Source organism: Anser anser, assembly GCF_964211835.1.
Source record: "Anser anser genome assembly, chromosome: 11".
Taxonomy (NCBI): domain Eukaryota; kingdom Metazoa; phylum Chordata; class Aves; order Anseriformes; family Anatidae; genus Anser; species Anser anser.
Window position 1 is genome coordinate 14,663,697 of NC_139732.1, and position 14,631 is coordinate 14,678,327.

Below are 14,631 nucleotides of genomic sequence, written 5' to 3' on the forward strand. Positions count from 1 at the left end.
AGTCCTTTCTTTGCCTATTTCCTGCACATGGAGACCTACCCAACTCAGCCTCAGCAAAAAGTTGGAATTTGAAGCTGGATAATTCTTTAGTTTGAATTAATAGGAAAAAGGAGTAATGCTTAGCTTCCACCTTGTACTACACCTGTCCAAATTAGTGACTAAGAGTCACCAGCAGTCTTTTTCTGCCCAGACATGTACCGTTAGGCAGCATGCACTTTACAGCGTGCAGCAGTGCTCAGGAAGAACAGCTGGCTAAGCTGCCAGCTTGTACTCTGCTCTCAGTGTTTTGTCTTCTCCCCCAACACTCCGGTATGGCATCTTGCCATTTGCAGCGAGTCCTGGCCAGAAGATGGCATTTGGATACAGCCCCACTCCAGAAGTCCAGCAAAATAAATTGACTCAGCCTATTTGTCAGAATAAACATCTTCTACCAAAGGATACCCTTTGTCAGAAGATGACAGTACTGCAGAGGCCAGCTGCACTCAGGAAACCTGCATTCTGTTCCAACAGAGATTTTTTTCTGTGACCTTGAACAAGTAATTAGCTTGTTTATGCCTTGCTTTGCTGCCTGAAAATACTTGCAGGGGTTCTTAAAGGTAAGATTGCAAACCCCTCAGATATAGTGGTACTATATTTGAGGACTAGAGCACTAGAAAAGTGGACAGATACTAACTTTATTTTGAAGCACGGATTTCTACTTCAATTATCAAAACTCCCCAACTGTACCAGAGTTCGAGTATGGGGGTCAGAAAAGGCTGTGATAGCAGAGAGTCTTCAGACTCTGCTTTTGGATAATGAACATGTCTTCTGACACTTAAACAACCACTGCTGGCTGATAAGCAACACAACGTCTTGCCCTTCTGGCCTACAGAAAGGGTCACCACATGAGTTGCCTTTGAGTTGTTCTGGGAAATGCAGAGCTTGGAAGACTTCAGCAAGAACGATACAGTTCTGTGTTATATAATTATCATTTCTCCTCCAAGACACAAATCTCCCAGATGGTAACGTACCCTGGCTTTCCTCACGTGAGAGTCACAGTGCTCTTTGTGCAACATTGCTCCTGGAGCTCACGGTTCAGTAACTTTCTGTCTGCCTTGATTGTAAGTGGCATTGTCAACGCTCATGCCAAAAATAAACCCTCCTGACTAATGACATGGATATTCCACAGGCTTAGAGTTATCTTTTTATAGCAACTCTTTGATTTCAGATACAAACGTCTGCTATTTTTGGCACAGGGGCTCAGAGAAACTTTCATGATCTTTAGCCTACATGACCAGTTTTGCACACAGCTCAGGTTCTGTCAGCGTGCTCATGGCTTTTGTTAAAGATAGGGAAATATGTTTATTCTACTGGATATTTGTACTCACTAGAGAAACGGCTGCCCTAGAAAATGGAGACTGCTATTGCATGAGGTTTTCCACATTGTTGCTGGGATATTAAGGATTTGTCACTTCAAGCGGTTCTAAAAGTCTGATGGTTTGATGTTTAATGTAACTGAAGAGAATAATTTTGAATTGAATTAACTAGAAGTGAAAGATAACCATGGGATGACTTGGATGTATTTCTTCATTTAATGACCTGGAGATGTGTTATTTATTTATTTATTTTAATAAGAGAATGTGGTACTAATGGCAGATGCCAAATTCACCCACTGTCTGATAGAAAATCACTGTTTATTCAGTAGTGCAGATGGAAGATGTCCATATCCAACCCCCCTTTTTTTAAAGCATATTTTCCTTCTAATACAACTCTACCAGCTATGAACAACAGTAAAAGCTACTGCATAGGCAGAGCTCTTGTTTTTTTGCCCCATGTCAGTTCAATACAGCTGGATAACACACCAGTAAAATTGTGGCAGCAGCACCTGATTCAGTCATTGTTATCAATGTTGTAGTGAATTATGTTTCTGATGTTTACTCTTGTAGTCAGAGCCAAATCTCAAGGAAATATGTATTACTACTTAATGTTCTGTAGCTTAAAAAATGTTTACCAGATTGGAGCTAGTTTACCACAGTCAGTACAGAATCTGGGAGGTAATTTAATGTTCTAATCCTTGTATAGCTTAATATCATTGGTAAGATTTTTTTCAACAAGGTTGGCCATTTTCATGATGATAGTGTCATCTGTAGCCAGCTAAATAGTATCCCTGACTATCAAATCCTCTTTTACCTAAGAAAACATACTACCAGGAGGTGGAACAAGTAGGCATTCAGGAAGCACAGCTTTAGAAGAGAGAACAGGCCATGTGGGAGACCACATCTGGAACAGTGTCCAGTTTGGGGTTCTCCCAGCTCTCTCCAGTCTAAAGAATCCAGTGGAGAACTACAGAGATGGTAGGGAGTGTGAACATACAATATGTGAGAAGAGGCTGAGGGTTTAGGGTTTGCTTTGCCTGGAGAAAGGAAGGCCAACACAGAATGTATGTGTTGTCTTCTGCAACCTTTAGGTGCTAATAGAAAGGACAGCAATGGACTGTTCTCAAAGGGACGCCACAAAAGCACAAAGAGTCATAGTCACGAGTTGCAACAAGAGAGAGGCATAGGAAAATATTCTTCATAATAAGTGGTTAAGCACAGTGACAGATTACCCAGAGAGGCTTGAAAATCTCCAAGGTCAGAGGCCATAAACCCAGCTGGCAAAGACCCACATCAGCAAATAGAGTTACAGTAGCTCCTTTCTGAGCTAAAGCTGATGATTGCCTAACTTGATGATTTCAACAAATACTTATTGAAATTGTGGCAGAAATAGTTGGTTTTATATGGTCTAATTTCAATGCTACTTCAGTTCTATGGGATTGCAATTTTTTTTTCAGCTTGCCTTCAAACTTGGTATCTGTAATGCTAGTTACTGGTATGGTTTATTTTTCATTAATGCCTGCATTTCAGAAAGTCTGTAGTTCTTGAACTTGCCACTATACAGACATAGAACAAAGACACCAGTCCTTACACATTCATCATGACAGGCAAATGGTGGGAAAGTAAGAAAGTACAGGAAAAAGAAATCCATGACTGATCATTAGAAAAACTGGAACAGATCCTCAGCTCTCAGTTTAGTATTTTTTTTTCATAGAAGTTTCTTGCTCATGTTCCCTTCTGATCAACATGAATTAACAATCAATCAATGTAATAAAACTACAAGGGGGAAAAATAGTATTATGGACACTTCTACCAATATATGAAATAATTTTAAAAGGGAATTTCACATGTAGTCTGTGACAGGACCCTATTTATTCTGTAAATAAATATGGCCCTAAATACCAGTGCATTAAGGCTACTTAAGGCTGGAAGTAGGAAGATTCCATGTTGTCCTGTTTTAGTAGGGTATACTTAAGGTATATGTTTTAAGATTATTGAATGCAATTAATTTCACAATTACTTTGAAAGTAATTGAAAGTAATTTGAAAGAAATTGAATACCTGACCATATTAGATTCAAAGCCTGGGCAACAATCACTACAGCTGAACACAGAGTTTCGTATACTTATTTATTTTAGCTGTTCATTAATGTTAATATCCACTGGTTAAAGTTAAAATTCAGTCCTTTAGACTTTCCCCTTAAGGCATAATGTCTTATGAATTTATTCATGCATGTTAATCCAACTAGTAATTTGTTCCTCTCCCTCTGTGTATAATCTTCCTCTCCTTTTAGCATTTTATCATTTCAAACACTCAAAGAAAGACAATAAGCTCCTACAGAAAGCTGTTCCTCTCAACAGTAAAAACAAAACAAAACAAAAAAAAAACAACAGTAAAATAAAAGAAAACAAAAGTATCAAAAACTTACTACCACTATGGGGTAACTTAGGTGAAAAAATGTTTTATTTCTAAAGCTGATATACGATATATATGTGTGTGTGTGTATAGCCTTAGGCTTTAGGAGATTTCTTCTTTACCTTTTTCAGGCTTCTACAATCATGTCTGATGACAGGAAACAACCCATGGAAAAGTATGTATCATCTTTCACTGTGTCTGTTGGGAGGTGCTTTATTTGGGTAAAAAACAGAAAACAGACTCAACTAAAATAAATAAAGAGTCATAACATACATTGTCAACCTGAATATGGGCAACAGAAAAATATGTAGTAAAACAATGAGCTCTTTTGTAGCAAAAGAGAGTTTGGGAGAAAGTTCCCTTCTTTTACCTTAGAAACTCAGCAGTGATGTTCAGTGGTGATGCTAGTCAGCAAAAATATTGAAATACTGCTAAGTATTAAAGCTTAAGAGAAATACCATCATGATCAGAGGGGAGCTGCATTGTCATATGCCAGATTCCTCTAATTTTTATTAATTCTATAAAATATGAAAGTTAGAAAATTACAATGGAAGAAACTTCATTTGCTATACTCTTGCGGACAGAACAAATCTTTTCTGAGGAGTGACTAACAGGTTTGTCTCCCTGGGTAAGGAAATATATATTATCTGTTTTCCACTACCTCCTGTGTGCAAACACTTCAAAAATATTAGTCTACGTGCACAAAGACACTCCAAGATGAGGACGTGCCTTCCCCTTAAAGAGAGAGATGGTGCAGATCTCCTTTAGGGAGCTGTGATCAGAATCAAAATGAAGCAGTCAGTCACAGCACAACACTATAAAAAAGGACCCACCACCAGTTTTTCAGCTAAGGAACAGCATTGCACCCCAGTAACTGTCTGCTGTCTTTGGTTCACCCTGATTCTGTGCCATGCTGTAGCTGGCTGTATGTATTGTTTAGCAAATGACATTGTGTTCCATAGTGCACCATTTCTCATTAAAGATCTGTTCTAAGAGAACACAGAGCTACTGCAAAATAGCTAGCAGACTTAAATTCATACCATTAATGTGCAGTAATTACTTTGTAAACAAACTCTGGTTCAGACTGCTGCTCATCTTACTATTGACCTATCAGTTTACATACTCACTTTAAAGAATGATAGTTATAACCTACTGTGGAGAACTTTCTGATACATTATAAATACCCAAGCTAAGTTTCTGACTACATTACGCTAGTGTGAATTCAGTGACCCCAATGAAATAAGAATTCCTCCAGATTAATCCTCAACAAGAGGTCAAAACCTTGATTCTTTTCTTTTTCTACTGGCTTGGTTGTCTGTTTTTAACTGGGAACGCTATTTATACAGAACGCTATTTAAATACAGAAGGTTTATGATTATGCTATGCAGACTGAGACAAAGAAAATGAGAATGCTTGGAACAATGTACAGCAGGTTGCTGGGTAGAGGTGGGTGATTCAGAATTCTCTTCATTTGGAATAGACCCCAGGAAACTCCAAAAAATGTGAATACATTTATACAAGCTACAGACAACTCATAATTAATGTCTGAAATCCCCTTATAGTTTAGACTTTAAAGGGAAAGAATGAAAATAACTATCAATTGTAGAGTCCACAGGGCAATGTTAGACTGTTTTTTTACAGATTTACCAGTTAGCTGTTGTCGGTTTATTTCCAAGGTTTTTTAAAATACTTGGTGTAAAAGGTGAGCATCATTGTTTGAGTACATCCCATGCAAACTGTCAAGCACATTATCTTTAGGGAGGCTTTTCCTATCCCCAGTTTGATGTGCTAGGTGGAAATGAGAACTCTGCTGACAGCAGGCCAGATGACTGATAAAGTACACATCTAACATTGAGTCAAATGCTCCACAGTCCCAACGTATACACTTGACAGAGAGACAGACATTTGTGTAATTAACATTTGGCAACCAAGAGGCAGATAAGTATTCAGTAGGAGGTTTACTGAGAACTGAATAGTTCTAGTCATCTCTGTAATACGTGCACCAGCTGCCAGTCAGAGCTGGGGGATTTCTCCAGACTGACAGAGTCACGTGTATTCACCTTTTCTTAGCTCACAGAGGAAGAACTCTCCAGAAACCGACATAAACAGACTTCTCAGCAGATGTGAACACAATACAGATTAGCAAATTTCTAAATGCACAGGCTAAAGGTTAGAATCACAGTAAGCTTACCTGGTTTAAAGTATTTCCATAATCAGAACTATAAAAGTCTTAAGAATCTGTACTGAAAAAATAGATGCACCAGAAACAGTTTTGGTAGAAGTCCTCATTAAGGCTCCTTGCTTGTTTTCACTTGTTAAAAATCAAGAGAGGTCCTGCAGGTGAAGCCCTAACTACTCATGACAAAGGATGCAAAACCAGAACATTTCTACCTTTTCTTAAAAACAAGCATCTCTGAATACAGTACCTCTGCTCCTCTCACCTCCAGCTTTCAACAGTAAATTCATTGCCTCTTTTTGGGAAGAGCTGTGATATTTTTACCATAAAGCAGACAATGCTCAGCATCATATTTCAAACAGGTTCTCTTGCCCAAATGGTCTGAGTTGTGAGGCATCAGCAACACAACCTGTTAGTTTCCTAAAACAGAAGTCTGGAAAGATGCCTATATTCCTAGGCAGTGAAACTGTTTTCACTATTGTCTTTTCAGTCTTTGATTAACCAAAGAGCCTAGAAATTCTATGCACAATTGAAATGGCTCCTTTTTATATTTATTCTAACTATTCTATTTCCCACCTATATTTGGAGAAAAAAATTAATCCAAACATGTCAGGTAATTGCTGATGATCTGTCTCATACACCGAGAGACCCACATCTCTGAGGCCACAGGTACCACAGTCCTTGGCTTTGAGAAAAGGCAGGGTACAGCAAGAAGAATAAAGAAGAATAAAGCTTACTGGGATTAAAACTTTAAACACTGGGAAAATAGATTCCTTGCCATTCACAGTCAACAATGACAAAATGAAGGAGTCTGTAAACACCTGGCTTTAACTTGTAGAGAGGCAGAAAACCATATTCGAATGATAGAAAATTTTCCTATAGTTTTGCTGGTAGAAATGCATGAAAATCATTTAATATATCAAAATATGTAGCCCTTCATTCTTAAATCATACTCTATTTCATTTAAACTGTTCTTGGATAAGCCATTTAACTTTAAAAAGAGCTGATGGAAGTTCAGAATTGCCTTACATAGAAAATTACATAGAAAATTAAGGTTTTTCATCCCATCCCAGAGAAAGAAAATGAATTGCAGGGTTTATTTCCATGTAGTATTTTGATGATTACCTCCAAATGTTCCAAATTTTACCCTAGAAAACTGAAATGTGACTGTAAGACTATGAAATGTGTGACTATGAAACATTTCAGTTTAGCCAAACCAACATAGAATTCTTTCATTTTTCATTTTTATGAAAATTAGAGTTTTATACTCTACTGAAAAGGTCGTAAATGCTTTGAAACTTTAAAAAAAAAAAAAAGAACAACCTTTTCATAAATTAAAAATGACCACTTTAAGTTACTTTCGGATAGAGATTGTTCTATGCTGTAGCTTGGCAGGTTATAGGTTTTACAGACAAGCTATAAATCCTCCAAATAGGCATCAATAATAGAAATAATTACCTAGTCTTTATAAAGCAGTATGAACAATTATACTGCAATATAAAAATCTATTTCCACTATAACCAGCAATGAATCAGATGCCCATTAATGAATAAAGGTTGTGAATCATCGTCTTTGAAAGATTTAAGACTATGAAATGCCACAGCTTCTTAAAATCCGCTCCCTAGCTTGTATATATTAACAATGTCATGACCAGAGATGGTTAATAAAGAAGTGGAGTTTGGATTCACTGACCTAGCTTGGGTATGTCTGCTGTGCACCAAAATTGTTTTGGTATGGATTTGAAATCCAGTACAGCACGGTATCAGCTAACTCCTACGGACACAGTCCTTTTTATGGTACATTGGGAAACTACTGTGCTCTGACTTTGAATATACAAAGTCATACATTTTAAAAAGATATTTTCACAAAGCAAAGGAGCCTATTTAACACAATGACACTTGTAAGCATTTTCTTATTTTATCCGAAACAATTCACTCATCCATCAGTATCCAATTAAATGTGGTATGAGTCAGATTGTAATATTGGCTGCTGCTGACTAATATGGCAGGTCAACATCTATACATAGAACTATTCAATGATGATACAGTCATTGGCAACTTCAATTAGAGACAGAGACCGTGAGCAAAGTATATGTGTTTTAAGGATATGTGTTATTATATTTAGTCTGGTAACATAAGAAGCCAATATATACTATTAGAACTTTTCTATTGAATAAGACTGATTTAGTATGGCTTGCTAATATTTTGTAGGTTTTGATTGTTTTGTTCCTACTGTATCAAATACGTTCTTACCCTCACATACAGAGGAGTCTCAGCAAAATATTTGGTGTGTATGCCTAAAAATAAAGTAGATAATAAATTATTTTTAACTTCATGCTTTCATAAACATTTTATAAGATGTAAATTACCTCATCCTTTGCAAGAAGGAATATAAGGTTTACAAATCAGCGGAGACCAAAGGAAAAAGACTAGCCTGCGAGAAATAATTCAGTAATTTTTAAATCAGTATGGCAAATTTATTTTTCAGGTCAGCACGTGGTTTTCTGTTGCTTTCTTTTCCTTAGTCCTAGCTTACACTACTCCTAGTGTAGTTAAGATCAATAATTTAATCTAAAATAGAAATGGATTTCAAAAATTCAGTTTGTGTTTTCAGTTTGAATACTGTATAGACAGCAAGTAAGCTGATTGTAAGCATGAGTGCATGCAGGTTTTTGCAACAATCTGAGTCCTCTGAGCTTCACAAACAATTAAAAAATGCTTACTTGAATGATTGTTAAAATATGTGTCAAAAAATCCAGAGAAAAGATGGACATCACTTAGAAGTTACATGTATTACCAATTGAAATGACAAACACAAGAAAAAAAGACAGGATTAACGCGGTCATTCTTTTCATTTGGATTAAGTTAAACAGAGTAAGAACATGACTTCCCAGGTGTTTTTTTCTTTTTTCTTTATATTACCTGTTCTTGCATGCTGGAAAATAAAAAGGCTTCTTACAATGATACATCAGTTATGTGGAATGACTCGCAGAGACTTTAAACAACATGAGTTAAGTGTTAGCCTTGCCTTCGTGTCTAAGAACTGGCTTCCATCCAGACCACTACTTCATCTTATAGTCCTATCCATGACAGCAATACTACCCTATAGGTAGTTGCTCCAAAGAAATAACACCTATCTACAACTTGGCAGAGAATGGGATGTACTTACTTACAGATTCTAGACATGGTCCAGCTGGAGTTGACTAGTCAAGCAGATGTTCCTCTCTCAGTAGGGCTAATTAGTACTGCAAAGTGCTGACTTACTACTGTCTAGCTCTGGACTTAGCTCAGGTATCTCTACATTGTACTGCATGCTCTAAGCTGAGATTGGTCATGTATTTAAATTGCTGATGAGAGAGAGCCCCATATGCCATTAAATCCTATCAGACATGCAGGCTGTGAGTACCAAGACTGACAATACTGCACAATTCTCTAAAAATAAAATTTGCACTGCATAAGAAAAGGCAGTTTTTCTGTCACAAACACAAAACCTAACTGTAATTTTGGATACTTCTTATGTCCTTCTTATATTTCTGCAAAGGAGGCTATAAAAACATTTACAGTTCTTTCTGTAAGTCCAGTGATCACCTGAATGACATGAAAAACCTGTTTCTGAAAATTTACCACCATCTCTTGCCATTATCATTGCTTCTTTTTTAAATGCAGTACTATAAACATAGCAAAGTCTCATTAATCTTTCAAATACAAATGTTAGGTGTCACTTTATTGCAAGAGTAGATTTGTAGTTAATAGAACGTTTCTAAGTTAAAAATATCTCTTTAAATGGTCTTCTCAAAAGATCACATTCTTGGTATAACTAGATTAATTTTGCATTTCTGGTTATGAACAAGAAAATAACTTATATCGAAGGCATTTCATTATTCCGCACTCAGAGGAAAGAGGACTTTAATAAGGCCTGTCTGTTCCATGCAACAGAGTTTAAGTTAATAGCTGTGAACTAGCAGCAGTTGATGGCACACGTAACCCAGTGGCTTGCACGCTCTCAGGATTCCTAGGTTTTATCTGCTCTGAAGGTTACCTGATCTCAGCAAATTTTCTCACTTCCTCACCAGTTTCCCTTTCTACCCTTTATTCCTTTTTAGGTATTGACAGTATATATACTTTTTTTTCTGCATTGTGTGTACAGGAGAACAGCCATGACAAGGGACTCCAAGCTGCACACTTCTATGACAGACACAAATGTTTCCTAGTAGCTGGTTTTCTCTGACTTTATTTACCAAAGCTATACGAAAGTTCCACTGCCACTCAAAGCCCCCATCCCATACCTGCATGTCTTACTTCTTTCATATTCACAGGCCCCTTATTTAAGCACAATCATTTAAAATGTATGTTGTAAAGAAAATAATGAAATGAGTTTCACATGTAAATCCTTAATTCCAGAGTCAATGGATGGACTCATCTGGTTTCAGTATGCAGTAAAACAGCTGAAGTGAATATGTCCTAAGTGAACAGTAGAAAACAGTCAGATAATGTCATTGAGATAATGTCAAATAGCAAATACACATATCCTAGAAAAATAGTCAGAAGTTCCTCTTCAGTTACTTACAGTGTCTCGATTATACCGTCTTCCCCCTGAACAGTATACTTTGTTCATCAGTAAGGAAGGAGGAAGTAAAGACATTAGTTAGTTTTATTATTATGAAATAATATCCTAACTGACTTAGTTTGGTATCCAGCCATGTTTGAAGCCATCCAGTACTGGGAAGAGTTAGGACAAAGTCTTCATGCATGCCCCAGCACCAGAGTTTCACCTTCTGGAAGGCATTGTGTGCCAGACATATTCAAACCAGAACTTGTGCATAGTTTTTCACATAGTTTTCCACATTATTCCCAGAAGAAATATTTCTGGTCTGATGCAGTAAGCCTTTAGACTTCCATGAGACTAGATAGTTCAGAGGATTCATGTGTTTTCCATTACTGATCATACTTGAGATACTGAAATAGAATCACATCTTCATGAATTTGCTTCACTATTTCAGCACCAAGTGTTGATAGAGGAGACATCTTTGCCTCTTTTATATGGGGAAGATAGGGCAGACCTATTTTGTAACAGGATTTTGATTTTATGCAAGCCTCACCTGAAGAAGATAGCTCAGAATACCAGAAGGTACCAGAAATCATTAGTTTATCCCACGATATACATATTTTTTCTATAATGTTAACCTAGTTTTTCCTCCTTTCTCTTCTTCTAACATATGCTGCCTTGAATTTTTTTGCCAGATAGTTTCTATTATCTTTAACAATAATGTAAAAATAGTGCATTCATAATATAACAGTTTAGAACCAATTTTGTCATTCGCTTTCATTTCATCAGCTCGAAACTTCTGTGCATCAGATGAGATTGTTCCAGCTGAGATACAAATGAGCTAGAATTTCTCATTTTGGTGGCCCCTAAATTCTATTTATAGAATCCTTTCCAACAATGAATTCATCTGTTCAGAAAACAAGGTCTGACTGTGCTCAAAAATAAGTTATAATGAACAATGTCAGCAAATATTAGATAAAGGTGGTGCTGAAAGAGGGAAATGAATACTTCAAGTTCATTTATGATTTATGAGTTCAGAATTGAAATGGAAGTGGTGCATAATAATGAACAATAGAAATAGCTTGTTTGGAGAGTGAGGATGAATAGAAACTTTCGGCTTGAATAGGCTATTAATAGATTATTGATCTAAACCATTACTGCTAAAAAAAAGTTCAAAAACTGCCTAGTGATAAACAAAAATATACCCTATCGGCTAATAGCTAAAATACTCCTACATGGCCATAAGAATATAAATCTATAATCCCCAGAGTCATGGGTATTGCACATCTAAAACTGCATCTCCTTTGCAAATAGGATGTATGCATTCAGGAGTTCACATTCTTGCCCCTTCCAGGTTTTTCAAGGAGAGGTCAATTGGCTCTGGGCTATATCCCAGAATGTTATGGCAGTGAATTTCCATGTGATCAAGGAAGAGCACAACATTGTATTTTTTACTCCACACCAGGGAATCAAATATATATATATATGTATATATATATATTTAAGAGGTGGCCATTAGCTCATTTTCTACTCTACCAGTTTAATCCACTGGCACAGGTTAGAGGATAAAGATCCTGTCGACCAGTGCCTCCAAGATACCCAACTTCAGAGGCAATTCCCACACCACTGCCATGTTTTAATTCAACGCCATCTTCAAAATCAGAATCAGACTTTGACATGTGTATAAGAAAAATGTGTTAAAAACAGGCAGTGATGCCTCTGAGTTCATGGGAAAGCTCTTGAAGGAGTTAAGGTTTTATCTAGTCACGAAGCAGAGAAAACCTCTTAGGATAAACATAGAAGTTTAAATTAACACACATTCATACCTCACTTCTTTCTCTTCACGGAATATAAAAATCACAATTTCATATTACAAAAATATATTTAAAGAAGCAAGATCCTTGTACTCATTGTCTGTGATACTGGGTCACAGGCAGTTTTTGCTTTTGATATGTAGACCAAATGATGGTCCACATATATAATAAATGAAACTGCATAAATCAGTTGGTCTAGCAAATAATACAACCTCTTTCTAGTGTATTTAGTCATTCTGTTACATTTTCATCTAGATAGGTAAATTCCTGCGACAGTTTACAGTTTTTCCTAGACTTAGTTACAACATACAACTTCAGGGAAGTGTTTAGTTGCAGCTAAGTCATTTGCTAGTTTTTAATAAAGAGGTAGCAGCAATTAAGCTGAGATCATGCTATCAATAGTTTGCATAAAATAGCGATTTCCACTCAACTAGGAAAAAAGAAGTATCATTTAGCTGGATGTCATTCAATGATATCTCTCCCAGTTCATACATAAGCACACTCTTACCCCCCCCCCACGGAAAGAATAGAGTTAGGGTTGTGGATGTTTCCTTTTTCCCCACCAACACACATTGCCAATTACTTTATTTTCAGCTCACAGTTTTCAAGATCCCAAATCAAAAAACCCTACAAGCAACCATTCTCCCAGGTGTGTGGTACCACTGCCAGATTGTAAATGTACCAGTGTTTGAGGACTAAGGACTTCAGGTACAGCTGTGTCAATCCACACCACTGAGGTTTTAACAAAATGTAAGGGCAGCCATGTGACTTTCAGTACAACATTTGGCATCTTGAAATAAAGCAAATAAAAAGCAGGTTCACTTGCTGATACATGTAGGGGGTTGCTTTCTGTTGCTTTAATTAAACATCAGAACTTTACAATTCTTAACTTCTTTAAAAATATGTAACAAAATAATAGAAAATTCTTCCACTAAGCTGAAAAGGATCTACTACATCTGTAGTGTGGAAGTTCTGGAACTCTTCAGCAACAGAAGTTTCACGGAAGATTGTTTTCATCAGCAGGATGAATAAAAGATGAGTTGGCAGGTGAATAATGTAGAAATATTTATTACTAGCATTCACTGAAAACAATGCTAGAATGGCTCTAAAAGCCTGAATGAAAAAAAAAAAAAAGGCAACCACCACCATTTAAAAAATTAACTAGCAGTCTAGCACTCCAGTAAAGGAAATGCAGATAATTGAAGACACCTACTTTTGTGTCAGGTGATTGGAAAAAGCACACAGGAGTTGAAGTTAAAATGTAATTGAACCCCCTTTTTCTTTTTGTAACACAGTTGGAAAAGGACAGTGATGTGGCATTGTTTGTGCAGTTTTTACAGAGGGTCTTCCACTCTCTTTAGTGTAATGTCACCAAAGAAACTTCCAGAGTTGACTAGTACAATCTATTCTACTGTAGGCAAAGATTACAAAGACACAGGGCTTACTTTAAACAGTCACAATAAAAATAAATAACTTTTTCAGCAGTACTTTTTTTTAAAAAACAGATCAGGGTCTTTAGGGAATTTACTCTCTACTAGTATCACAGTTATACAAAAATAGCAATTGTCACTTATTCATAAAAACAACTGTGCAAATGAAAGGTCCTATATACGTGCCTTAGGAACTCACGTGTGATATAACACCAAAAAAACCCCCACTGTTGAACAGCACGTTTCCTTAATGCATGGCAACGTCAGAATTAGGAATGGATGCATAGCTTTTATGAGCTTAACATATGCTTGCCAAACAGCAGAGTTAACTCCATTTTATTTTTTTTAAATTAAGAAGGTGCAACATGAGCCCCGACCCTGGCAGGTATTAATCATGACCTAGTTTCTCTGGATATCTAGTCAAATGACTAATTTCACTTTTAATAGAGCATATCAAAGGTCTGATTAGCAAATACATCAAATGGCTTAGAGATCAGAACCTGACCCAAGTCCAGGTGTAGAGCCAGTCCGTGGAGTATCAACTCTAACCCAAATATAACAGCCTTATTCTGCCCCAATTCCGCCCATCAGTTTAATCTTCCAGCTGAGTTGCCAGTATTGTCTGAATTATTCTGCTTCCATGGTAAGCAGTTAGAGGCTCAAACGTATCTCAGGATGACCTTTGGGATTAAACAGAAGGCAAAGCTGGCCTACAAGGACAGTATCTCCTTTCATCTTTGATGACACAGAGGACAAAGCAATTATCTGTATCACATAGCATTTCAGATCTTTGATATTTGCTGGACTATTCTGCGTTACTGTAACAGCAGCCAAAAGCCATTTTTTTAACTGCTTGCAGGATCACTTCAGCATGCACCAGGCTGAAAGCATGTCTTA

At 36.8% G+C, this 14,631-nt stretch overlaps 1 protein-coding gene across 6 annotated transcripts in view; it reads left to right on the plus strand.

The window, feature by feature from the left end:
- The window catches only part of LOC310879851 (uncharacterized protein), a gene marked incomplete at its 5' end in the record, with an annotated part of 54,600 nt that overhangs the window by 18,258 nt on the left and 21,711 nt on the right, over positions 1-14,631 (plus strand). For 5 of the 6 annotated variants that reach the window (XR_014571167.1, XM_083794790.1, XM_083794794.1 and 2 more), the window contains one exon: positions 3,901-3,944. Coding sequence is in view for 5 of the 6 variants with exons in the window: in XM_083794790.1 (XP_083650916.1) it covers positions 3,901-3,944 (44 nt within the window). Of the gene's footprint in view, positions 1-3,900; positions 3,945-12,898; positions 14,588-14,631 lie in introns of those variants that run through there. The other variant, XM_083794793.1, reaches the window with a different exon arrangement.